Source organism: Colossoma macropomum, unplaced genomic scaffold (assembly GCF_904425465.1).
Source record: "Colossoma macropomum unplaced genomic scaffold, Colossoma_macropomum, whole genome shotgun sequence".
NCBI classification, from domain to species: domain Eukaryota; kingdom Metazoa; phylum Chordata; class Actinopteri; order Characiformes; family Serrasalmidae; genus Colossoma; species Colossoma macropomum.
The window spans coordinates 20,970,682-20,996,980 of record NW_023494797.1 but is presented as its reverse complement, the minus strand read 5'-3'; the positions used below and the strand labels follow the sequence as shown (position 1 = coordinate 20,996,980).

Sequence of the window (26,299 nt, the reverse complement as noted above, 5' to 3'; positions counted from 1 at the left end):
CCCTGCCTCTTCCGCGCTCACGGTGACGTCGCGCACACGCCCCCTCCAGTTTGCCGGCAAAACCACCCCAACCCGCCCCGAACGCGCTTTATTATTTATCAGCCCTAAGCGCGGCACCTTCATTACATACGCCCAGGTGCGCTCTCGCGCGAAGCGGGGGGCTTTTCTTTGTTTTTTTTTTCTTTATTTTTGTAATTTTGTGTGTTTTGCTGCGCGCGCGCGCGCGCATCGGCTCCCCGGCGCACGCAGGCGCAAAAGGGAAAGATAAAAGTGGAGTTGGCGCGCGGGGAGAGAGTGGGAGCGAGAGAGGAGGAAAAAGCGCCGTGACTGAGACTCAGAGACTGAAAAAGAGAGGAAGAAAGCGGCAGCTGCGGGTCGGGATTCACTCGTCTGAGGGTCGCAGGGGAGCTGGAGCTGCACTGAGAGTCTGTGTGAGGTGAGAATGGAGGGGGGTTCACACTCTACGCCGAGTTAGAGGGGCTTTATAAACATACTCGGCTTGTTTTGGTTCGCTTTTCGTGTAGAAACACGGGAGACAGATGCGGGGAGGGTTGTTTGTGCATCAGTTTCTCTTTTTACAAGGCTAAGCTTGGTTTCCTACTCGCCAGCTTTCTTGTTCGAATTGTCCCGTTCCACCTTAAATGGTGCAGCAGTTACATTGTGCCTCCGTCGCCTGAATGCAACTACTGCACCATTTAAGGTGGAACGGGACAATTCGAACAAGAAAGTTGGCGAGTAGGAAGCTGACCTCAGCTTCTTTCTTTTTTTCTTTACTTCTTTTTTCATTGTCTTCCTGTGTGAACCTCAACCTTTATAAACTTTTCTGTTTCTAACAAAGTAAATCATATATATTTTTTTAAATTTTCAGTAAAGAATTTGCATGTCTGTCTGTATTTGGTGTCGTTCCTGCTGCACTTCAGTAGCCTTTAGCATAAGGAATGGGGGTTGGGAGAGAAAGGAAAGCTCAGGACATGTGGGGGTAAAAAAAATCCTAAATAAACTCAATAAAGACTTTTATTTTGTTTTTTAGGCTCTCTGTACTCAGGGGAGACACGCGCGCGGATATAATGCCCAGTAAGAAAGTGTAAGTGTTGATTTTTTTGCTTGCTTTTAAACGAGTTGCAGTGGGGCTGAAGTAGCAGATGGGAGTTTGCTGGTTAGCAGTAGCACCACATTGTGTTTCCTCGTCCTTTGCATTAGCAACATGCTAATTATTTATTTAATTAAACAATCAATCAATCAATCAATCAATCTCAAATCGTATAATACCAAAAAATCAGTATGGGAAGAGGAAAAAATCATGAACAGCACTGGCCGTCTTTTCAGGAAGGAGAAGCAAAAGTCTCTGTGGCCTCACTCTTAAACATGGTTCCTCAAGGGTTCTTTAGTTAATGGGTTTAGAACAGTTAGTTCCATACAGAGTAATGTCATGCTTAAATGGTTCTCTGCATGGTGAAATGGGTCTTCAGATTAGTGGAGAATGTGCTTCATATATGGTTCTCTGTAGCACCAAAAAGGGTTCTGTTGTGATGTCAAGCTTGTAACAATACAAGAACCCTTTTTGGTGCTAGATACAACCATATACAACAGTCTCACCATGCAAGGGACCATTTAAGCATGAAAAGCTTCTGTGTAGACCTAAAGGGAATGGTTCTATTTACTGTAGAACCCTTGAAGAACCATCTTAGTGTAGAGAATGTTAGACTAGGAATCACACAGTGTTGTTAAATCTTTATATGGTTGTATCTAGCACACTTTTTGGTGCTAGATACAACCCTATACAACAATCTGAAGAACCATGTCACCATGCAAGGGACCATTTAAGCATGAAAAGCTTCTATATAGACCTCATGATTGTAAACAGAACCATTCCCTTTACTAAAGAACCCTTGAAGAACCATCTTAGTGTGGAGAATGTTAGACTAGGAATCACACAGTATTGTTAAATCTTTATATGATTGTATCTAGCACCAGTGCTAGATACAATCAAGCACTAGTGCTAGATACAATCAAGCACTAGTGCTAGATACAACCATATACAACAATCTGAAGAACCATTTCACCATGCAACAGACCATTTAAGGATGAAAAGCTTCTATATAGACCTCATTATTGTAAATAGAACCATTCCCTTTACTAAAGAACCCTTAAAGAACCATGTTAGTGTAGAGAATGATAGACTAGGAATCACACAGCAGTGTTAAATCTGTGATGAACAGATTTTGGCTTTGTGCAAAGGGAGTTTTCCCAGCAGGTCTATAAACCTCATCAATGAAATAAAGATCTGTTGTTAATAAGCAAAAGCAGTGACATCATTGTCTTAATAATGCGGAATAACTTGGAAAGATTTTAAAAAAAATGCCTCATTACAAAAATCTGCTGAATAAACACAGGAAAACAAAAACAAATGTACATTTGTTTCCAGTTCAGAGTTGCAGAAAGTGCACTGTGGCACTGCGTTAATATGGTAGTGCAGAAGATGTGCATTGTCTGGGTGGATTCTGTGAAGCTTCTTGAGATGAGTTTCTTTTACCTTATTGCCCGTGTGTTAAACACGAGGCCCGGCCCGTGACGCAATCCTATTCGGCCCACAAATGTATTTCAGTTCTCTGTTAATTTTAGCCTGTTTCACAGTGCACTGCACTACAGTCCCCAGCATGCACTGCAATATAATGTGTGCTTGGACTCTCCTACACCAACAACAGTCTATTGGACAGCGGTTACACCTCAGTTCTATACAGTTCCACACCAGTCATACGACCAAACGCAGCTGCAGCTCAACCAACATAACACTTAATGTCAGCTCAGCAGCTCAGAATCTGAGCCCAAGTCTTAATGAACTTGCAGCAGTGAAAGGACGTCAGGTGTTTAGTTCAAGCAAATAGGCAGGTTTAAAAAAACTGAGCATTTAAATTTTGAATATTTCAAGTATTCATGTAATATTTCAAGGTCTACTGCAAGTGCCTGTATTTTACTGCTGAAGTTTTTGCATATTTTGAATAAACAGTTGGGGTTTTAGCACAACATTAATTAAAAATTAAATAAAAACATTTTTTCTCTGGTGCACAGATTTATTGAGGTTTTTTTTTAAATATGGTCCTTTTAGTGGTTGATTAACGACTTTCTGAATGTCTTGTTGTTACAAGATCAGTATCTTCAATTTTGAGCTTTGAGATTTCACCCGGTAACAAATTATACAGGGAGATTCACTGGAAAGAGGCCCGGAATATTCTGCTGTAGCTCTCGTTAGGATGAAGCAGTCTGAACCCAAAAAATAGGCTACATACCTTGATGTATGTGTAATCGATTGCATCACATGTGATGCTGGAAGTCATCTCTGTTTTCTGCCAGACACATTTCGATGTGGCACTCCACGTTCCTGAACGCATCAGCAAGCATTAGAGAGGTTAAACGTTGCGATGGCTGTCCGGCGTCTACCTCGTCGCGCTGACGCAGGGGCATCCCGGCTTGTTCGAAGCTCCATATACTGAGGAGCACATTGCATGTTTTGTTCAGATTGCTTCGTCCTAGAGAGAGTTATTACAGAATATTCGGGGCCTCTTTCGAGTGAATCTCCCTGTATTTACAATGAGCATTGATGAGGTAATTTAGTTTGAAATAGCAACACTAATTCACTTCATTTTCCACAGGCTAGACACAGAAGTGAAAGGCACTCCAGATGAAACTCCTAAAAACCCCACAGCTCGCTCCAGGAAGAGAAAGGCAGATGTTGCTATTGTGAGTTTAGCACTGTGTGCTGTTCAGCAGACTAAAGCAAAATAATCAGCTCCAGCTTAATATTAACTCTTGTTTGTTTTGAATGCCTGCAGCATTTACAAGATCCAGACGAGGAAGTTGCAGAGATGACCAGAAAGAAGCAGTGTCCATCCCCGGTAAGGGAGTGAGGCTTTGCTGATGTTGTAGGCCTGCAGTGATAAACATATCCTTGAAATGGTTCAGATGCCTTTACAGTGGTGGTGATAGGAACCAGGGGTCGCCATGACTACAACACAAATATAGCCATTTTATTCACTATCCAGAACCACCAGTGAACCTACACGAGTCTTCTGAGTTTATATGGAATGTTGATGATGGAAAATAGTGGAAAATCTGAAATAATAAGTTTTCTTTGGGGACTATTTTGTCTCCCAGCGCCCTGCATGTATCCCTCCACCATGAATGGAGTTTAGGTTCTCAGAACTATCATAAAACAGTGTCTCAGTCATCAGGCAGTGAATTCATAACCATTTCATGTCGTAACTTTCTGTGTGGGAGCTTTTAGAGGTGGACGTCTGGTTCCTATCACCACCACTGTGAACAGTTCTGACTGGGTAAGTTTCTCTAGAACAGAGCGTTTCACACCAAACCACTCTGTTTACATCTTAACCATTTCATTATGCAGGAATTTAGAAAAATTGGTGGAATGGCCCTTTAAGGTCACATTACAGTGTTTGAAGTGTACAGGTGTGTTCTGGGGGGTTCTTCACCAAGCCTAAACTCGCGCCAGTCCAGTAGTGTTCAAGTTCACAACTCTGTCTACATCTTAACCATTTAATTCTGCAGGAATTTTGAAAGATTGGTGGAATTCCCCTTTTTAACCTTTCCCCTTTACTTAAAGTTCCTATCCCCTTGAAGTCCACTTATAATGTTTGTGGACATTTAACATACTGAAAGCAGTCTGGGCTGAAACACTCCTTATAACTTCAGTGTGAGTGGGCGGAGCTAAGATGCTGAATGTGTGTGAGCCTTGTTTTTACTGCTGCAGCTGCTCACATCAAGCAGTCTGTGTGTCCTTCTACAACACGCCAGCGATTTCTGCAACATTTCTGTTTTCAAAAGACACAAGAACTTTTATATGTAGCAGGAATTTGATGGACTCTGTTTATATTAAGCTAGCTACGCTGGCTAGAAGCTACGGCTAACAGTAGCTGTTATCCCAAACTGGATCACCCGGATAACATAAAGCAGCTTTTCTGCATCCCCAGCTAATTTTGTACTCCTCTTTAAAAAGCTAATGAGGCAATAAACCGTCAATGAAGTGATTCTTACATGATCAGCTTGGTACAAACAGCTGACGTTAGCTGGCACATTATGGCAGAAACCTTACAGGGATCAGAAAATGGAAATCAAAAGGCTACGTTTACCCAGCAGGTAAAAGTGGCCCAAATCCGATCTTTTTCCTCAAATGTGACACAGATGTGTGTCAGTGTGAACAGATAAACACACTGAATCTGACATTTTCAATTCCGATTTGAGACGCTTTCATATGTGGTACTGAAATCCGATACGTATCCGATCTGCGGCAGTGCGACTGCCTCTGAACAGGCAGATTGGAATTCATGCGACTTTTACGTCAGTCCAACTCAACATTCGTCATGATTTCGCGCTGCTGAGACTCATAAACATTTAGTCTGATGTTTCTGTACCAAAACATTAGAAGAGACTCATCAGACCGAGGCTGCAGCGTCAGAGAACAGTTTAAAGAATCCGAGGACACGAACCAAAGAAGTGGCCGAATAACGTTCGCTTTTTGCGGTGAACTCGAATACATTGTGGGTGAGTCCAGCTGTCAACCACTGGAACTTTACCAGCTAGCTTTAAAGTTTGCTGCTCATATGAAGCTGCTGCTCCTCGAACTGCTAATGGTAGGCTAGCTAATTAGCGCTGTAGCCTGCTAGCCTACCATAAGCTAAAAGGGAGCTTAAACGAGGTCTTTAAAATAGACTTAACAATAAAAGTTTTGGTTTGCGTTTATAATATTAGAGAAATCGCTGGCTTGCTGTAAACGTGTCACAGAACCTGCTCCACGTTTAGCTGGTGCCAGTTAAATCAGGGGCTTCCGTCCACTTTCTGTTCTCACTGTTTGTCATGACAGTGCACGAAAACGTATGTCTGTTGTAGCTCAGTGTTTGAGCATTGTAGATGTCTACGCTTCTGCAGTAGCTATATGGAGCGAAAGTTAGTTTTACCCTGCTAACGCTAAAGCCGTAAGTAATCGCAAGTAAATGATTTTCAAGTCATTACAAACACAATGAGTTCCAAACGGCTGGTTTTACAGCGTAAATGTATGCGTATGGACTGGGAAGTGAACTGTTTGTCTTGTAAATTCAGTTTTTCTTGATTTGGGCCCTTTAAGTGAAAAGGCAGGTGGGAATCCAGAGAGTTTATGTTTCTGACAGTTGCAAAAGTTTCATTACAGCTTTAAATTGATTCCTTAAGGTAAATACTTCAGGTTTTTTAAGTGAGTAGCTGCTGACCACAATCCACACTCAATCAGTAAAGCTGATCCTACTTAAACAGCTTTGTTGGTGCTGTGCAGTGTCCTAATATTTTTGAAACTAATCAATGATTAATTTCTCTAATGCTGATTTAAACATAATGTCAACATTAATGAAGTTAATGAACCGACGCTTCCTGAGTGCTGCTGCACTGCACTCGTATAAATAAAGGTTCCTGCGTGGTTCTTGGCCTTTAAGCTGGAGTAAAACCTTTTGTGTACTTACATCTCATGTACAAGCTTTGATCTTCAGAGAAACGTCCAGTGGAAGGTTCTTTAGGCGTTCCCTTATTTTTAACAGTGCACACTTTAAGAGTATACACTGGGTGTGGTTTTTAATTTGGTTGTTTTTTTTTCGGTTTCTCTAAATTTAAGGCTGAAGAGAATCTTACACAGTAAACGATAATCAGACAGGAAACATTTACAGACAGAAAATGTAAATATTTTGTTGATGTACATTTTAAGCCGTTCTTTTAGCTCCCAGTAAATGACTCACTGTCAGGTTCTCAGTACTGGGAGCTGGGAGCACAAAACAGAAAAGGACAGCAACCAAACCAAAGGCCAGTTTTGCGATTGTGATTGTCTACTTTATTTATTTATTTTATTTATTAATTTTATTTCTTTATTTTTAATGCCGAAAAGTCCAGCATGTCCACTTTCTCACTTTTTCTGGCTTCTTGGGGTTGTGATGTCACAGCACACGGGGGTGTCTGGTTGCTTCCGATTGGTCTAACTCGTCTACAAGCAGGTCTCAAGCTCTGTTTCATTAGGTTTAATTTTCCCCCACTTAAAACCTGATAATAAGTGCGTTTACATCCACCTAATAATCTGATAAGTGCAGAAAATCTGATTCTGTCAGTAATCCATTCATTGCATTTACATGCACTTGAGGACCCCCATGGACCCTCACAGAGCAGGTACTATTTGGGTGGTTCTCAGCACTGCAGTAACACTGATGTGGTGGTGGTGTGTTAGTGTGTGTTGTGCTGGTCTGAGTGGATCAGACACAGCAGTGCTGCTGGAGTTTTTAAACACTGTGTCCACTCACTGTGCACTCTATTAGACACTCCTACCTTGTCTGTCCACCTTGTTGATGTAAAGTCAGAGACGATAGCTCATCTGCTGCTGCACAGTTTGTGTTGGTCATCCTCTAGTCCTTCATCAGTGGTCACAGGACGCTGCCCACAGGACGCTGTTGGCTGGATATTTTTGGTTGGTGGACTATTCTCAGTCCAGCAGCGACACTGAGGTGTTTAAAAACTCCAGCAGCACTGCTGTGTCTGATCCACTCAGACCAGCACAACACACACTAACACACTAACACACCACCACCACGTCAGTGTTACTGCAGTGCTGAGAATGATCCACCACCCAAATAGTACCTGCTCTGTGAGGGTCCATGGGGGTCCTGACCACTGAAGAACAGGGTCAAGGGGGCTATTTCATGTCTGTCCTGATTTGAATGTGTCTTTCTTTAGTCTTCCACAGACGACTGAATGACTGTGAAATGGTTGTGTCGAGGCCTGTTTGGAATAGAAAAGAGGTCTTAATGGCATTGAAGTTGTCCTTGTGCCAGTGAGGATGGTCATGTGTTGTTTTTATCCGTTAGGGAACTCCCTCTTTATTTCTCCTTTTTTTTCTCCTCCTCTCTTTCTCCTCTGGTCCTGCTCAGACAAGCTGGAATCCCAGCATAAGTTGCACAAGCCCGTGTAGGCGGATTCCAACGCCAGATGAGGTTGAGGAACCGGTTGCCATCAGCAGCGTGGGATTCACTCAGTACACCTCCAGGAATATTTTCGTCACCCCCACACGGCCGTCCCCCCTGCCCGCCCTGTGGTGAGCCTCTTATTGTGTTTGAGACGTTACGTTTCAAAGCTGTTTAATATATTGTTTACAGGCCCCATAACCACATTCATTCGGTCCGTTGAGGTCCGCTTACGACATTTGTGCGGTCAGAAAGAGCCATTTATTTTTATATAAGCGTTTTACAGCATTGCTTTGTCCCCAGGCTGTTTCTGTTTCTGTGACTTTAAGACTAAGATATGTAAATGAGCTCGGTTATGATTGGCTTTCTTCAAAAAGCCGTCTGTGCTGTAACACACCTTATAACTTTAGCTTGAGGGGGTGGGGCTAAATTACTGTAGTCAGAATACGTGAATATATATTTAAGCAATAGAACACAGAGGGAGTGTGTCAGCGTGAAATAACATCACGGCTGTGATTTGGTCGCCGTAGATCATCACAGCCGTGATGTTACTGGCGATAACACACTCCTCGAGTGTTCTGTTGCTTTTATACAACAGTTTAAATAAATAAAGTAATAAATTAATAAACTGGGCCGTGAACGCGGCGTTTAATATGTTTTAATGTTCGCAGTTCCTTCACCAAATTATAGTTCCTTAACGAGCAGCTTGTTGCTACATCAGAGTAACGAGCTCCGCCCACTCGCTGCACAGCCGGCAGTTCGTTCTCCAGCTCCTTACACTAAATTCCCAAACTGTCATCACCACTGAGCAGCTTTTCAGTCGCCAGCTGAGACAGAAGAACAGCTAAACAACCTGGAATCAGCCAGAAATGAACCCAACACCATTCGCCAAACGTGTAGTCTGATCTTCAGAGTCTGACCAAATCAGACTGAGCCGTTAAAACTGCCGCAATATCAAGTTCAGCTCAGTTTTGTCAGATCAGTATTAATGTTGTTTTGTTCCAGCCAGTCTGTAAAGCATCTTACAGCCCATTTAGTTTGGCGAATGGTGTTGGGTTCATTTCTGGCTGATTCCAGGTTGTTCAGCTGTTCTTCTGTCTCAGCTGCCGACTGAAAAGCTGCTCAGTGGTGATGACAGTTTGGGAATTTAGTGTCGTCTCATCTTCAGAGTCTGACCAAATCGGCTGTCGGTTAAATGTGGTCTTAAAAGTGTCCATTTTCTGTTTGTGGCAAAGTAAGAAGTAAAAACGCTCAAATGTCTTGAGCGTCTCCTACAGCTGTCAAAGTCGTTGCTTAGCAACGGCGTCTCAGCAGAGTGATAGTGTTTGTGGAAAAAAACGTGATGTTATGGTGAAATAACAGCACAGTTAGAACGCTTCTCAACCAATCAGCTCGCGTGACCAGAACTAACTTTACATTATTACATTAGCTTTACATTATATTGGCCCTTTAATTGTTATTGTGAGGTTGGCCATTATAAAAGGCATGTGGTATGCAAATGAGCCCTGGTCAGGATGCCCACAGCTCAAACTGTGATTGACCTGAGGGCTCAAGCTCATTTGCATACCACATGTCTTTTACAGCTCCAGAGCAGTTTTGTTGAACCAACATGTTCTTGTAATCCAATCTTTGTTAATTCAGTAACGTGTTTTTAATATCAGAGGGTGTGTTGCAGTCACAATTTGCATCAGTGTGATTGCAGTGCTGTTTCGTCCATATTATACATTAACGTTAGAGACAGCACTGTGCAGAAGTCTTAGGCCTCATTTTGTACCTGTAAACGTGCTGATGTGGTTCTTGTTCCTGCCTGACAGGCTGACCTGCCGTAAAACATCCACACAGACATTCAGCAAAAACTGTGAATTAAATCTGGTTCTGCTTGACGTGAATCACACAAAGACCTTTGTTCTGATTAGGAATGGGACGGGACAGAAATGTAGTATCACAGTGTCAGTCACCCAGGTAGTGGTGTGTGTGTGTGTGTGTGTGTGTGTGTGTGTGGTTTGCTTTTTTACATTATTATAAAAGAATTTAAAAAAAATTACATATGTATAATTTAATGTCTTATTGACCAGAGTACATTTTGGTTTTTCCATCTGAATTTACATGACCAAATCGTAAGGCAAATTATTCAATATAAATTTTAATTTAATTTATTATTATTATTATTATTATTATTATTATTATTATTATTATTTTTGTAAAAGCTCCCCTCAGATTAACAGAACATGTGTTTTATGATCACACATTGCTATATGCTTACAATTTACTGCTGAAAGCCAAAAATCTTAGACGCTCTTTGTATTATTTTATAAAAATAATGTTTACAGAGCAGATCACTGAAGAGACGCCATCTGTTTATAGTTTATAGCCCAGATTTGTGGAAAAATGGGTCGACTTCTTTTAGTTCAGCTTCTTTTATTATTAGGGTTTAAAACTACATCACCCATCTATTTGACTGGAAAGAAGACAGTTACAGCCTCATACGACCCCCACCTTTTGAATGTAGCTTATGAAATATGAAAGTTATGAAGAATATGACGAAGTGCGTTTTGGAACCACCGGTGGTCCCAAGGAGTTTAAAAGGTTAAATTGACTATTCTTTATAAAACAATGAAATTAAGTAAATTATCCCCAGCACTGTTCAGATTATAAGTGTAAACATGTTGTTCTGGTGTGTGCAATGCTAAGTACCTAACCAAAATAATGTACATATATTTCAGTATATAGAAATCACTGATGCAATATATGCTCTATATAAATTTAACTGTATATTTGAATGTCTAAATATATGCTAATATACATGCATACGGATTGGTGTATTTAAATATGCATGCAGATATTTTGAGTAAATGTGTAATTGTGGTGTTTTTAACTGTAGCACAACTTCAAAATAAATACATTTCAGTTTATTTTGTGTGTTTTGAGGTTTTTACATTGAAACATCTAATAGACAAACAGGCTGTTTGTTACTGTGTCTTTAGGGACTGATATATGTAAACAACGTCTGCTCTGGTTGGCTGCCCTGTATTGTCCCACTCCTTGTAACTTCAGTGTGAATGGGTGGGGCTAAACTGCTGTAGTGTGTTAGTTTGTTGCTTGTTGGATTGTGACACTATAAAGCATGAATAAAATTTGTCAAATGCTTTTATTATGCAGATTGCTGTAATTTACTGGCAACGTTAGCACATTAACAGAAGGCACATTTTCAGCCATTCTTTTTTAAGCTACATCGAAAAATGTATCAAATGGAGACACCGCTGTATCACATCGTACCGATTTCTGTTCTGAATCGTTACACCCCTGAAAAGAGATCTTAAAAGCTCCATCAGCAGATTTAGTACATAATTATATTAACTGCACATCAAAAGCTGATGTTCCTTCTTTTTCCGCTGATTTCTCACAGCTGGGCCAGTAAAGATGACGTTTGGAGCAACTTACTCAAAAAAGACAAGCTCTATCCTCACGACACGCACGTCATGGAGAGACACCCGAACCTTCAGCCCAAAATGAGGGCCATTCTGCTGGACTGGCTCATGGAGGTCAGTAAACATCGTCCTCAAACGATTCGGGCCGTTAACACGTGCTAATTTAATCTCATTAGAAGGAGAATGTACACGAGGGGTTCAACTGCAGGCGTGTCTGCAGGCCGTTCCTATTGAGATGCGGATTGATGAGGAATTGGATTACAGCTGGCTAGAAATAACATCTTAATCACTGATCAGTTTTCTCTTATCAGGCCGTCGCAGGGTGGAGAGCTGAAGGTGTTATTTCTCCTCTTTCTCAGGTGTGCGAGGTGTATAAGCTACACAGGGAGACGTTTTATTTGGGCCAGGATTACTTTGATCGTTTCATGGCCACGCAAGAGGACGTCTGTAAAAGTACGCTGCAGCTCATCGGCATTTCCGCTCTGTTCATCGCCGCCAAGATGGAGGTACGTCTCCCTGAGTTCATCCAGCTTAAACGGCTGGAAGGTCCAATCGAGTCATTTGAATTTGCATAGATCAGATCTGATTAGTCAGGTATTTTTGTGTTATTGTTTGCGTGTGTGGGTCATTCTATAGAAACATCCACTTTTCTATCTCTCCATAGGAGTCACTGGTGTTACTGATCCTCATTGGTGTTCCACATAATAAAGGAACACCAGAGACATTTTTAACGAACAATGCATTTTACAAAATAACTGCTACAGAGCATCAAACCACATGTTGTCAGTCATGGAATATCCACTAAAATATGGAATTTAATCCATTTGTGTTCTATTTTTTCACAATTACCTCAGAATAAAGTCGGTCGACTTCAGCTAAAAGCTTCATATGAAATCATGAGCTAAATGAGAAAATCTCTGATAACTGAAAGACACAGTGGACTCACCATGAGCTTTTCTTCATAGATCCTCAGAAAACAGGTAAAAGGAAGTCGAGTGATGTCATCAGTGTGACTTTTATTCCAAAATAAGAGATTTTTGTTATGCAGTAACACCAGTGACACGACTCCTGGGGAACTTTCATTAAATATTTTATGATATTTAGCATTTGTTTTCTTTGTCATTTAAATCATATATTTCGTAGTCGTGTATAGATTATTACAGTTAAAATTGCAGAAAAACATGTTCTTTCTTCAAAATGTGGCCTCAGCCTTCACACATGACTGTGGGGACGAGCTCTTCTGTGGTGCTTGGAATTCTATATGATTGATTTAAAAACCAATATTGCTAAATTGAGGCTCAAGAAGGTGTAATTGTTAAAATAACTTATTGTTTTATTTGAAAATGTAAAAAATTGTTACCCTAAAATGTTTAAGTGTAATATATCTGTAAACACTAGGGACACAAAGATGGACGTTTCTGTTGAATGACCCTTCTACACCGGGAAGCTCTTTGCTGCTGTGATGTGATTTGAGCCGTAGTCACTTTACTTTAAGCTGCTAGAACAACTTTTTTGACAGTATAAAATGTACGTATTACTAGGTATTTTAATATGATGGGGATAAACGTTCACATCACACCCAACACTAAACAGAAATGTTCCCTTCCCCCCTCTACAGGAAATTTACCCCCCGAAGGTGCACCAGTTTGCGTACGTTACTGACGGAGCGTGCACGGGGGAGGAGATTCTTAGCATGGAGGTCATCATCATGAAGGTAACCACTTTAAACTTGCTTTTCTTTGACACTGAAGAGATATTTTGACTAAGGCCCTATCCCATTTCTTCTTTTTATCCCTACCCCTTGTTTTTGAGTGTCACCCTAACCCCTTGGAACTGAGTTACAGGGTAGTGGTTGAAATCTTCCCTCTGAAATGGGACCCTCAAATAAAAGAGCATCACTTCATTAACAGCTACCAGCGCTGCTCTGTAGGCGACCCTGCCAGTCTACAGTGACAGCAGAGGAGGGTAAAGTTCAGCTCCTCACTGCTGGGCTTTAGTTACATTTAGGGATCATATGATCTTCAAAGAGGGGGGCAATTATTTATTATCACCCACCCCTAATTCTTCAGTGATATGAAGATGAAGTCGGATATTCACCAGCTTCTTGTTCGAATTTTCCCGTTCCACCTTAAATGGAGCAGCAGTTACATTCTGGCGCTTCAGGCGTCTGAACTGCTGGACTATTTAAGGTGGAACAGGGAAAGTTAGCTAGCTACCGAGACATTAGCATGGTATTAGCATTTTCTTTTTATTTATTTATTTATTTTTTAATGCTTGTTATGAAGAAAACATGCATAATACACTGAAACAACATTAAACTAAGAGAATAAGATGGTTATCATAATTTTTAACAGAGAAAATTCTCACATTTGTGGGTTTCTTTGGTCTCTTGTTCTCCATCTTGCCATTTTTTTCTCATAACTCTGTTTGGAGTCTCTGAAAAACCTCTGTTTGGAGGATCATGTAGCCCCAACACTTCACCCCACCCCTCTATCTCAAGAATTGGGACACCCTACCCCTAGACATGAACACACAAAACAGAGGGCTAAGGGCTCAGTGGTAGGGGTGAGGGGTGAAATGGGATTGGGCCTGAAAGTTTCCTGTTCCACCTTGAGACTGAGACCCCACACTGTGCACCATTTAAGGTGAATATGAAAGTGGAAGCCAAATTCACTAAAATGGTTTGTGATGGTTTTAAGCAGGCAGTTAGCACCATGCTAATCAGTGGGATATAAGCTTCCATTAGATGTTAGCTACTTTAGCCTCATAGCTCCAGTGCTAAAACTAAACAAGTAAACTTCAGACGCTGAAGAAGTCCCAGCTGATTGAATACATTTGGGGAAAGAGGGGAAACTACTATGATTTAATAATAAAAATAATATACAATTTATCTGTTTCTTTTTTTTTAATAATAATAGATTTCACACATTTAATAATAGTTAAACCTCACACAGTTACAGAAAGTAAACTGAATTTATCACCATAACTTTATGCAATATAATCAATACTCCATGTGCAATATGTGTAAAATATTCTTATAGGGGAATTTTGTTTATATTTTGGGCTCTTTTGTTTATATTGTTAATTTTGTGAAGGATAGAGTTTGTTTGTTTGTTTGTTTGTTTTTATATATATATATATATATATATATATATATATATAAAATAACAACAATAAAAATAAACCTTTGCCTGCGTTTCTTTCCTTTAGGAACTGAAGTGGAGTCTGAGTCCTTTAACTCCAGTGGCCTGGATCAACATCTACATGCAGATGGCGTATCTGAAGGACTCTGGTGAGGTTCTCATGCCGCAGTACCCCCAGGCTACGTTCGTGCAGATCGCTGAGGTACAGTTACCGTGTAACCCCCCCCCCCCCCCCATTCACACTGACGCTCTGACGCCATGTAGAGAACATGTGAAGAACGAACGCTGTAGCTGCTGCTGTTCAAAGAGAAACTCTGAGGAGTTCAGTTGAGCATCTTAGTGCTTTGTTTTGTTGGTCTATTGACTAAAAGGCTGTTTTAGATGATTATCACTTTATTGCCCAAATACAGTTGCATTTATTCTTCATTTGATGGTGCATAAATTGGGGGTAGTAAACAAATATAAATATATGCAATGCAGTAGAGCTGCACAATGTAGCGTTTTTCATCATAATAATGATCTTTGTAGTGATAAATTAATAAACATTACTCACAGCGGCTCTGTAAAGGCATTATTTACAAACCTCAAATAAATCAAATGTGAACACCTTTTTCCTACCTTTTGCTTTTCGATGTAATTATATAATCCAAAGAAATTATTTAGGTACAAAAATGTTATGTTTTTTTTAGTAGTAATTAACCACATTTTTTCCCTCTCTTGTCATGTAGCTCCTGGATTTGTGCATTCTGGATGTGAAAAGTCTGGAGTTTTCATACAGTTTGCTGGCAGCATCCGCATTATTCCACTTCTCTTCACTGGAGCTTGTGATGAAAGTCTCAGGTAGGTCTGATTTTATGCTTACATGAGCATTTTCATGAGTCTGAATCTCAGACTAATTAGACGACAGCTCTTTACAGCTCTTTACAACTCTACAGCTCAATTTGATGCATCTCAAATTTGATTCAATTATTCAATTATTTTTCGTGCAATACAAAAATATTTATTTAATAAAATGGACTAAATACACCTGTTGGATATAGACAAGCACAATAAAGAAGAATTATTTATTTATTTATCAATTTTGGTCTAAAACGAATGCACATTTTATTGAATTTATAATAGATTATAATTGACTACCATTCCAAAATACACTTTGGGAATAACAGTCAATTAGACACGCCAAAAAACAAAAAAAGTCACATTCGGGTGATTTGTTTTCTGATCCCTTAATTCTTTTAATTAGGGTTACATGATGGTATCAGAATCTTAATGATCACTATCAGGCAGATGTTTAGATTTTGATATTTGATGGTGTTTATTGAACTCAAGAAGAGCAGAATGTATAGGCAATGCTGGGTTTTACTGCATTTATAGCTCTACGGGAATAAATGTTTATCTGTAATACTAATCCAGGTAGATTTAGTCCCAGTTTCTATGTTTTTCCATGTTTGTGTCAGGATTGGAAGATATGTACAGGAAAATTATAGGCTACATTTTAGTGATGGATTTTTATCATCTCTGCTCTTTGAGTGGCGTCCATGCTGACTGTTTTTGTTTGTGTCTCAGGGTTCAAGTGGAGTGATGTGGAGCACTGTGTGAGGTGGATGGTGCCGTTCGCCATGTCGATTCGGGAAGCGGGCAGCTCGTCTCTGAAGGCGTTTAAAGGCATCCCGCAGGACGACACGCACAACATCCAAACGCACGCGCCGTACCTGGAGTGGCTGGTGAGTTCTCGCTGGTTTACTTTAAAGCATCTCAAACTGATTTTCGGATGCTCCACGTTTTTGTTCTGTCCCAACTCACAACATTTTAAAGCCCTTTTCAGACACAAAACCTGGGACATCGTCAGTTTACTTTTACCGATGATGTTCAGGCTTCATCTTTCACTCATGCAGCAGCAGCATTTTACTGGGATGGACGCGTTCATTCGCACCCGCTAAAGTCCTGGTGAACATTCTCAGTGTAAACTGAGTAAGCTGCTTCTTCGTTCCTTAATATTAATCACAAAAATACGTATAAATAACGAAAATCTCCAAAATGGTAACTTTACAGGAGAAAGGAAAAAAAACTACTTTATTTTCAATGTAAGTTAATGTAACCAGATTTTTTCCCAAGTAATTTTGGGCCGTTTCTTTTACACACTATGTAAAGACCAACAGGTATTTTCAAATTATGTCAAACTGAAAAACGTTTTGTTCTGACGGCAGCGAATTACAGTCCTTCTAAAACCGAGACGAATTACTTGCTGCCATTAGCTTTGAGTCACGTGTAGCTGAGGATGTACTAAAATACTTCTGAAATGTAAACAGCCTGCTGCTGTTAATCTTCTTCACAAAAATACTTATAAATAATGAAAATTATCATCATTATGATGAATTTGGTCACAGTATGTCCCACTATGTTTTTCTGAGCACATCGACGGTACTTAAACACTTCTCAACAGCACAAAGGGAGCATAACTGGTCCTATTGAATGAAGCAGCTTCTGTTCAGACACCTGCTTGTCTCCCAGGTGTTGTTCTGGGTCTTTTGACACCGGATCACGTTCGCACAGAACCCCTTCCTGTTAAACCACCATTAAAACCTGCGTAATAGTTTGTGTGAAAGGAGCTGTAGAGATAGAGTAAGAACATGGACCGTCTGTGGAGCCCTGAGGACCAGTTTGAGAACCCTGGCTTAAAGCTTCTTGTGGCTGAGCACTGCCGCTGTAAGCTCAGGCTTGTCTGAACCTGAAGGCTGTTTAAGGTGTTCAGAAGCCGTGCTGGTGAGTTCAGAGACTCTCACACAGCAGGATTTCTCAAAAAGCTAATAACTTCAGCCAAAAGTGAGGATTGTCCAGTAGAAACGTCCTCCTGTAGACCTCTTACAGCAAGGTTATCAAAAATGGCCATTATTATAGTTATAATTTGCATACTTTATTTAAAAGGACAAGCAGATCTTGTGCAAACTTTATTATTATTATTATTATTATTATCTTGTGACACATAAAACGTGAACCAACATCCTAATAGGGTTAATAAGGATATTTTAAGTATCAAAGCAAAATTTAAAACCAACTCTACACTGCTATTGGATCAAAACCTCGTATCTCCAAAATGGTAACTTTACAGGATAAAGAAAAAACAGACTTTACTTTCAATGTAAGTCAATGTAACCAGATTATGTTCCAAGTAATTTCTGGCCATTTCTTTTGGTCCTTTCATCATGAAATTTACACACAATGTAAAGAGAAACAGGTATTTTCAAATTATGTCAAACTGAAAAATGACTGAAATGGAGATAAAAGGTTTTGTTCTGACGGCAGCAAATTACAGTCCTTCTAAAACTGAGACGGATTACTTGCTGCCATTGGCTTTGAGCCACGTGTAGCTGAGGATGTACTAAAATACTTCTTAAGTTACTCACACAGTGAAGAGCTGGAAAATTCTCCTTTCATAGCCAGAACTGCCACTGTGAAGCCAATCAAGGCCACATTATGCCAAAATAGTCTTCCATAAACATAAAAGCTGTTAAAAAGTAAGTGGTGTTTGCTTTGCATTGCCACAACTATTTAAAAATGATCAAGATTGTCTCATGTCCATTTAAAAACTACTGACTCAATGCAGAGTGTGGGCTGGAGGGGTATAAAGCCCCCCAGCACTGGGCTGTGGAGCAGTGGAGCAGTGGAACTGTGTTTTCTGGAGTGATGGAGCTCCATCCAGTACCTTTGGGATGAATTGGAGTGATCCAGAACTGACCATCCAACATCAGAACCTGACCACACCAGTGCTCAATCAAATCCTCACAGCAATGTTCAACATTTAGAGCCTTCCCAGAAGAGTAGAGGCTGTTTCTGCAGCACAAACTCACTATTAACACCTTCATTTCAGAAGAAACGCTGGAGTTTACAGACTTTTAGACAAATAATGTATCCAGCTGATTGAAGACCTGCTCTGTGAAATTCTCCCATATTGGCTTCACGTTTATAATATATCACTTAGTTTGAGGTTTGGCGATGATATCATCAAGGTGCACGTAATGAATTAATCCAGGAGTAATTATGCTCTTTTTAATTAAAATTTAGTTTAGTGTTTTTGAAGTAATCATACACTCCAGTGTAACTATTCATCAGTTTTCCCGATGCATCGTTTATAATTCATAATTCATTGGTGAGAAACCGGTTTGTAAAAGAAGCAGCAGACGTCCTTTATTTGGACGAATACACAGTTTTCAGGCTGTGAACAGCGTCCTTTATACGCAAAGCAGCAGAAGAGGCTCTGCTGGAATCACTGAATCGAATCGCCTGTTTGAGTCGCCCGTTTAGTTTTACAGAATCTAAAGGTTCTTAATTCAAGTCAATTTACTTTCAGGTCACAGATCTGCACTCCTGTTTTCACGATGCGCACAAAACACACATTGTGATGAATCACATTACAATAAAATATCATCAAATTGCCGCCTCTATTCAAAGCCGAAGGTTTTGTTTTGTTGAGTCTGCGGAGGCTGCAGGACTTAAACACGGCCCCCTTTTCTGTTACGTTTCATGCACTTCTGTTTACTTTTCCTCTGCTGTTCTCTATTCTGAGTCTTCCTGTGTTGCTTCCTCAGGGGAGGGTGTATGCGTATGAGCTGGTGGATTTGGAACGCAGCCAGAGATCTCCCGTTCCCTCCGGAGTCCTGACGCCTCCACCCAGCAGCGAGAAGCCCGAGGGATCGTCCTGCTGACCGCTCCTCACTGCGCGGTCCTCCGCTGTGGGATTGGGACGCGGCCCAGATCGTGGAATGTGAGCGCGGCACGGTGGAGCGACGGAGCATCAGCAGAGCAGAGCAAAGCTATTATAGGGTCAACACGAGCATCAGCTTCTCCCAGCATGCACAGCCAGCAACCTGCAAACTCTATTTTTATTTCTAATGTCCAGACTTGAAACACCCTTTGAGGGTTTTGATGGCTTTTTTTTTGTTTTGTTTAATGGTTATTTTTCCCTGGAGGGACAAACGCAGACCCACCTGCCAGAACTTCAGAGCGTCTGTTTGCCCTGATTGCTGCTAAAGGTGGTGGGGTGGACGATGGACAGAAAAACCCGAAATAAATTAGTGTGTGTGTGTGAGAGAGAGAGAGAAAGAGAGAGAGAGTGTGAACGAGTGTGAGGTTCAGACTACAGAGGAAATCCTGCCAGAACTCACGGCTGTTCTGGATTTCAGCTTCAGAAGCTACGAGATATATTTTAACTTTTTTTCTTCTTCTTCTTCTGGTTGGCTCCTGAGTGTGACTTTTACCAAAATTATTTTTTTTTTCTGATTTTAAATGAGATGCTGCTACTTTTATGTATTTTATAAGACAAAATAAAAGTCTAAACGCACATTTCTGGACTGTATGTTTGACTTTGTTACTGCTGTGGATTTTAGCAGCCTCTTCTCGCCAGACAGATTTTTCCTCCTTCTGTTTCTGGAAGTGCATCAAAATAATAACTTACTTTCTTGATTTGTTGAGATACTATGTCAAAATAATGCCATTAAATTTCAAGTAAACAAGTGAATATTACATGGATAAGACATTATTCCAAGTTATGTCACAAAAATATGAAGTTATTTTAATTCCATAGCAGGTCAACTTAAAAATAGAAAGTAAACAAAGTTCCACTTAAAAGAAATTAACAAAATATAGCCAGTATAGTTGTGGCACATTTTATAGTCTTTGTTTTTATGGCATGTTAAACTTGGCAAACAAGCTAATGTGTTGGCCATGAGCAGATAGTGAGCATATATCAGCCCGCTGGCTTGATAAGGTCGGCACCCCACTGACTGTTTGCTACTCTTAGTCCAGCCTTGGACCATCCAGATTACTGTCTTGCAAACAAGCTCTAACTAGTTTTGAATCCCATCAAACAGATTTTAAATGCACAGAGACTTTTATTTTGGAAAATAAACTTAGGCAAATATTACAAACAACTCAGAGAAAAAAATAATGACTAGGCCTGATAAATGATTCTGTGACGCTGTGCTGTGATAGATTAGAATTATTTACTAAACTAATTTACAAAGTATAACTAAAGAAAAGAAGGAAGGAAAAATCAGTAAACTGGACTGTAAAAGGAAAATGTGACTGACTCCACCACCGCCTGGAAAACGCTGAGCAGATCGCCAGCTTTGTCATCGGTGGGCTGACAGAGGTCCACCATCCTCTTGCTATCAGGGAGCTAACACACTTTCCAGAAGCGTGCTAGCCACAAGCTAATATACCGGCCCTGATCTAACACGCTAGCTAAAAGCTAATGTACCGGCCCTGAGCTAACACGCTAGCTAAAAGCTAATGCACCGGCCCTGAGCTAACGCGCTAGCTAAAAGCTAACGTACCGGCCCTGAGCTAACACGCTAGCTAGAAGCTAACGTACCGGCCCTGAGCTAACACGCTAGCAAAAAGCTAACGTATCGGCCCTGAGCTAACACGCTAGCAAAAAGCTAACGTACCGGCCCCGAGCTAACACGCTAGTCAAAAGCTAACGTACCGGCCCTGAGCTAACACGCTAGCTAAAGCTAACGTACCGGTGCTGAGCTAACACGCTAGCTAAAAGCTAATGTACCGGCCCTGAGCTAACACGCTAGCCACAAGCTAATGTACCGGCCCTGAGCCAGCCCGCCAGCCAAAAGCTAATGTACCGGCCCTGAGCTAACGCGCTAGCTAAAAGCTAATGTACCGGCCCTGAGCTAACATGCTAGCTAAAAGCTAATGTACTGGCCCTGAGCTAACACGCTAGCTAAAAGCTAACGTATCGGCCCTGAGCTAACACGCTAGCAAAAAGCTAACGTACCGGCCCTGAGCTAACACGCTAGTCAAAAGCTAACGTACCGGCCCTGAGCTAACACGCTAGCTAAAAGCTAACGTACCGGTGCTGAGCTAACACGCTAGCTAAAAGCTAACGTACCGGCCCTGAGCTAACGCGCTAGCCACAAGCTAATGTACCGGCCCTGAGCCAGCCCGCCAGCCAAAAGCTAATGTACCGGCCCTGAGCTAACGCGCTAGCTAAAAGCTAACGTACCGGCCCTGAGCTAACACGCTAGCCAAAAGCTAACGTATAGGCCCTGAGCTAACACGCTAGCTAAAAGCTAACGTACCCGCCCTGAGCTAACACTCTAGCAAAAAGCTAACGTACCGGCCCTGAGTTAACATAGCCACTGTCTATGTTGGACACAAGCTAACGCGCTATGATAGAAATCAGTATGTTTTGTTAGACCCCTGTATAAAAATGTATGAATTATATAGCTGTATAATACCTGTATGTAGCCCCTGATAGCAAGTGGATAGTGGACCACTGTCGGCCCACTGATGGCAAATCTGGCGGTCCGCTGGCGTTTTGCTCAGCATTTTCTAGGCGGTCCACAAGTGGCCAAGCAGAGTCATAGACAAAATTCCACTGATCATCACTCACTTTTCCACTCTCAGTCCAGTTTACTGATTTTTCCTTCCTTCTTTTCTTTATTCATACTTTGTAAACTTTAGTAAATAATTCTAATCTATCTCAGAGTCAGCAACATTTTCTATAAAATCATTTTAAATCAGGCCTCGTCATTATTTCCTCTCAGTAAAGTGGAAATAAAAGTAAAATAAAAGTCTCTGTGCATTTAAAATCTGTTTGGGGAGATTAAAAACTAGGTAGGTCCTTGGTGGTCCGGGGGGGGGACCAGCAGTGGCAAACAGTCAGTGGGGTGCCGACCTGATGAAGCCAGCGGACCGATATGTACGCTCGCTATCTGGGGCGTGTTTCTTTCAGGCAGCTGTTGTGCCGGATTTACCTGTATAGTTGAAATAACTAAGAGCGACTCAGGCTGGTGTGTTTTGGAGTAAACATCTAAATCAGTAAACATCTAAATCAGTAAACATCTAAATCAGTAAACATATAAAACATCTAAATTAAATCTAAATGAACTGCAGGCCTGGAAGAGCTGAATCTCTCTGAGAGTCACAGTTAATCCGCTAGATGTCAGTGTCTGTTTTGGGCCTTTAAGTGCTGCACTTTCCCCAACAGCTGCCTGGACAGTGGTCATTTACCACAGCGCTCAGTGGACGAGGGTTTACCGCACTCTTAAGAGCCGTAACGCTGTTCTCATTCTAATTTTTAAGATATGGTTTTATTCCTATAGCACTTTTAAAATAACTGGTGTCAAAACAGTAAACACAGCTCACTCATCCCAGCTGTTTCTGTATGATAATGAGCAGAGTTTGCTATAAAAGACCGTAAATGAACGTTCTAATAATATCATCGTTAAATAAAGCTCTAATTATAAAAAATCAACTTTTTAGGTCCAACAAATGCCATGATTTAGTGTAGATTGTCTCCGATCAGAGCTGAAGCTCTTCTCTGGTCGTCTCACTGTCAGCTGTTCTGAGCAGATTGGAGCTGAATGGGGGGATTTCCCAGCATGCCGTGGGGTGGGGGGCTGCACGCAGCAGCTGTTACTCGTTCAACGGCCTCTTTTGTCCTTCGGCAGAACCAGCAGGTTCTCTTTAGAACGAGCTCACAGCTTGATGACACACCTAACCTGACTCTATTATGATTATAATTAAACAGGCGCGCAGAATTTCTGCATTTTACATATTTAATCACCAAATACATCAGTTTATATCACGGAAACATTGTTTATAATAAACAATAACACTAAAAGGAGCGGATTCTTACCATATTCACTCATTTAAGCTCACATTTATGAAGTTTTTAACCCAATCTTTTGTAAGTATCTGCTAAATTCTGTATATTATGTCTGTCCCCAGTTCAGTCTGTAACTAAACCCACACGGTGCAGCTGGGAGGGAGACATGCAGGCAAAATAGTCCCCAAAGAAAACTTATAATTTCAGATTTTCCACGATTTTCCATCATCAACATTCCATATAAACTCAGAAGACTCGTGTAGGTTCACTGGTGGTTCTGGATAGTAAATAAAATGTCTATATTTGTGTTGTAGTCATGGCGACCCCTGGTTCCTATCACCACCACTGTAAAGACATCTGAACCGTTTCACACCAAACCACTCTGAGTCACTCTGTTTACACCTTCTGTCGTATCTGTTTGTCTATGATACGGTTCCTTTTAAATGGTCTAAGTCGTTCTCCCAGATAGTGAGCAGATATCGGTCCTCTGGCTTGATAAGGTCGGCACCCCGCCTGCTGTACGCCACTGCTGGTCCACCCTCGGACCACCCAGATTACTGTCCTGCATACAAGATCTAACTAGTTTTTAATCTCCTTAAACAGATACTACACGCAGAGAGACTTTTATTTTAGAAAACAAACTAAGACAAATATTACAAACATCTGAGAGAGAAAAAATAATGACCAGGCCTGATTTAAAGTGATTTTACAGAGCAAAATTATTAACCAAATTAATTTAGGAGGTATAAATAAAGAAAGGAAGGAAGGAAAATCAGTACATTGGACTATAAGTGGAAACTGAGCGATGATGAGTGAAACTGTGTCTAATACTCTGCTTAACCACCGGTGGGCCGCCCAGAAAACGCTGAGCAAAACACCAGTGGACCGCCAGCTTTGCCATTAGTGGACCGACAGCGGCCCACGGTCCTCTTAGTATCAGGGCTGTAAAAGTTCTCCAATAACTGTTTGTTGTCCACAGACAGCAGCGGCGCTGCATCAGCACTAAATACAGCCTGAAACCAAAACTGACCTTTTACATCATCAGTTCAGGTTTCTGTGACGAAACTCTCGTTTCCCTTTTTTAATGTTCCATCAAAATGTAATAACTTATTTTGATGACATCACTGCGCACCAGTGGGAGGGGCAAAATAACATTAGCCAGCTAGAAAAGGGCCCTTCCTGAAGAAAACGCAGTGGTTGTGCATTTTAAGCAATTTCCAGGTGGTTGCTAGGGTGTTGCTAACCAGTTGCTATGGTATCTCTGATGGTTGCTTGAGTGTTGCTAGGTGGTTACTATGGTGTTCCAGGTGGTTGCTAGGGTGTTGCTAACCAGTTGCTATGGTATCTCTGATGGTTGCTTGAGTGTTGCTAGGTGGTTGCTATGGTGTTCCAGGTGGTTGCTAGGGTGTTGCTAACCAGTTGCTATGGTATCTCTGATGGTTGCTTGAGCATTGCTAGGTGGTTGCTATGGTTTCAGGTGGTGCTAGGGTTTGCTAACCAGTTGCTATGGTATCTCTGATGGTTGCTGAGCATGCTAGGTGGTTGCTATGGTGTCCAGTGGTGCTAGGGTGTTGCTAACCAGTTGCTATGGTATCTCTGATGGTTGCTTGAGCATTGCTAGGTGGTTGCTATGGTGTTCCAGGTGGTTGCAATGGTGTTTCTAGGTTTAGTTCCACCCACGCAGCTATAGGTAGTGTTTCAGACCAGACTGCTTTCTGAATGAGGCTCAATACAGGGCAGCCAATCGGAACAGAGCTCATTTACATATATCAGTCTTAAAGGCACGGTAACGAAAACAGCCTGTTTAATAAATTGAGAAAGAGAGGCTCGAAAATGATCATGTACAAATTAATTTCAGCTGTTTTTGGTTTTTAAACTTGCATTTCATTTTAAAATTTTCTGGTGACGGCAAAATTAACTGGTGAATAGATCTATGATTATGTCGAGTGTAACTGATTAAAGAATCTAATTATTAAGTGTTATTACTTTATAAATTATTTACAGTTTATGTACAATAAATCCTGTACAAATTAAACCACAAAGTCTGAGACTAGACCAAATGAAAGCCCAGTGTTATGATGGTCAGTGCAGAGACTCAGAAAGCAAGAAGTATAAAAACAATATTTATTTATTTATTTATTCATTTATTTACATTTGCAGACATATCAAGGGATGAAATGTCACATATATAATGAAAGATATAGTGTGCATACTCTAATAAAGAGCATACAGGGGGTCATAAATCACAATAATATATAATATGTAATACATACAAACATACTTACATACATACATAAGGCCTTGATCATTATATATAAATCAGAAATTTTATGAATCTGTTTCATGGCTTTCTTATTGTCACAGGATGTTCATATAACAAAACAAAGTCAAACAAAGCCAGAATGAATCTTCTAAACGTGGAGACTATTTTTTCACTAACGACGATCGCAGTAAAAGCTGTCTCATTTTAAATGTAGTGAAGTTGCTCCACCTGGCGGCCGCTGATGCGCACTGCAGTTTTAGAGCTGTTTGGTTAACATTGGCTTTAAGGGCAGTTTATATTAACTACAGCTCGGAAAAGAGACTGATTATCAAAGAATGGATAAAGGCTTCATAAATATGTAGATATTAAGTAGGTTTAAGTGAGGTAATTTATTAAATGTACATTATGCAGGGTACACTCACTTCATCCATCTTATGGCTTATAACTGCCCTTTACATCCTGTGAACATGTTATGATGAATGACCCAATGCAAATGGTCCAAAATTATTCTTGTAATATTCACATACATTTAGGTAAGAACGTTTTTTTTTCTTCTCATGTAAAATTATTATTATTATTATTATTATTTCAGTGACATGAGGTTCATGGACGATATCTATTTTCCATTCTTTTGTTAATATCTTTCATTAAATTATTTATTTGTTATTCAGTTCTTTTCCCTGTTTCACTTGCGATTCAATTATTGACCGCCAGGTGGCGGCCGTGTGCGCTGCTTGTGCCCCGCCGAAGCTGCGCAGAAGAAGCGCAGCGGTCTTCGTTGCCCTAGTGCCCTAAATAGGGAGCGATCTGCTTATAAACGAGGGAGGAGACGAAAGTTATATTTAAACCTCTGAAAACAC

The 26,299-nt window shown here is 40.7% G+C and overlaps 1 protein-coding gene across 1 annotated transcript; it reads left to right on the top strand.

The window, feature by feature from the left end:
* Positions 1–115: 115 nt before the first annotated feature.
* ccne1 (cyclin E1) lies at positions 116–19,885 on the top strand. The gene is made up of 12 exons (XM_036584489.1): positions 116–436; positions 1,031–1,084; positions 3,651–3,738; positions 3,831–3,893; positions 7,950–8,113; positions 11,389–11,524; positions 11,770–11,916; positions 13,029–13,124; positions 14,621–14,755; positions 15,282–15,393; positions 16,120–16,277; positions 19,140–19,885. Exons 2-12 carry the CDS (start codon positions 1,068–1,070, stop codon positions 19,254–19,256), a joined length of 1,233 nt encoding a protein of 410 aa, XP_036440382.1. The 5' UTR covers positions 116–436; positions 1,031–1,067; the 3' UTR covers positions 19,257–19,885.
* The last annotated feature ends 6,414 nt before the right edge of the window (positions 19,886–26,299 follow it).

Coding starts and splice junctions, on each gene's coding strand:
- ccne1 (XM_036584489.1), top strand. Junction 8,114..11,388: donor TCCCCCCTGCCCGCCCTGTG/GTGAGCCTCTTA, acceptor GATTTCTCACAG/CTGGGCCAGTAAAGATGACG. Junction 13,125..14,620: donor TGGAGGTCATCATCATGAAG/GTAACCACTTTA, acceptor TCTTTCCTTTAG/GAACTGAAGTGGAGTCTGAG.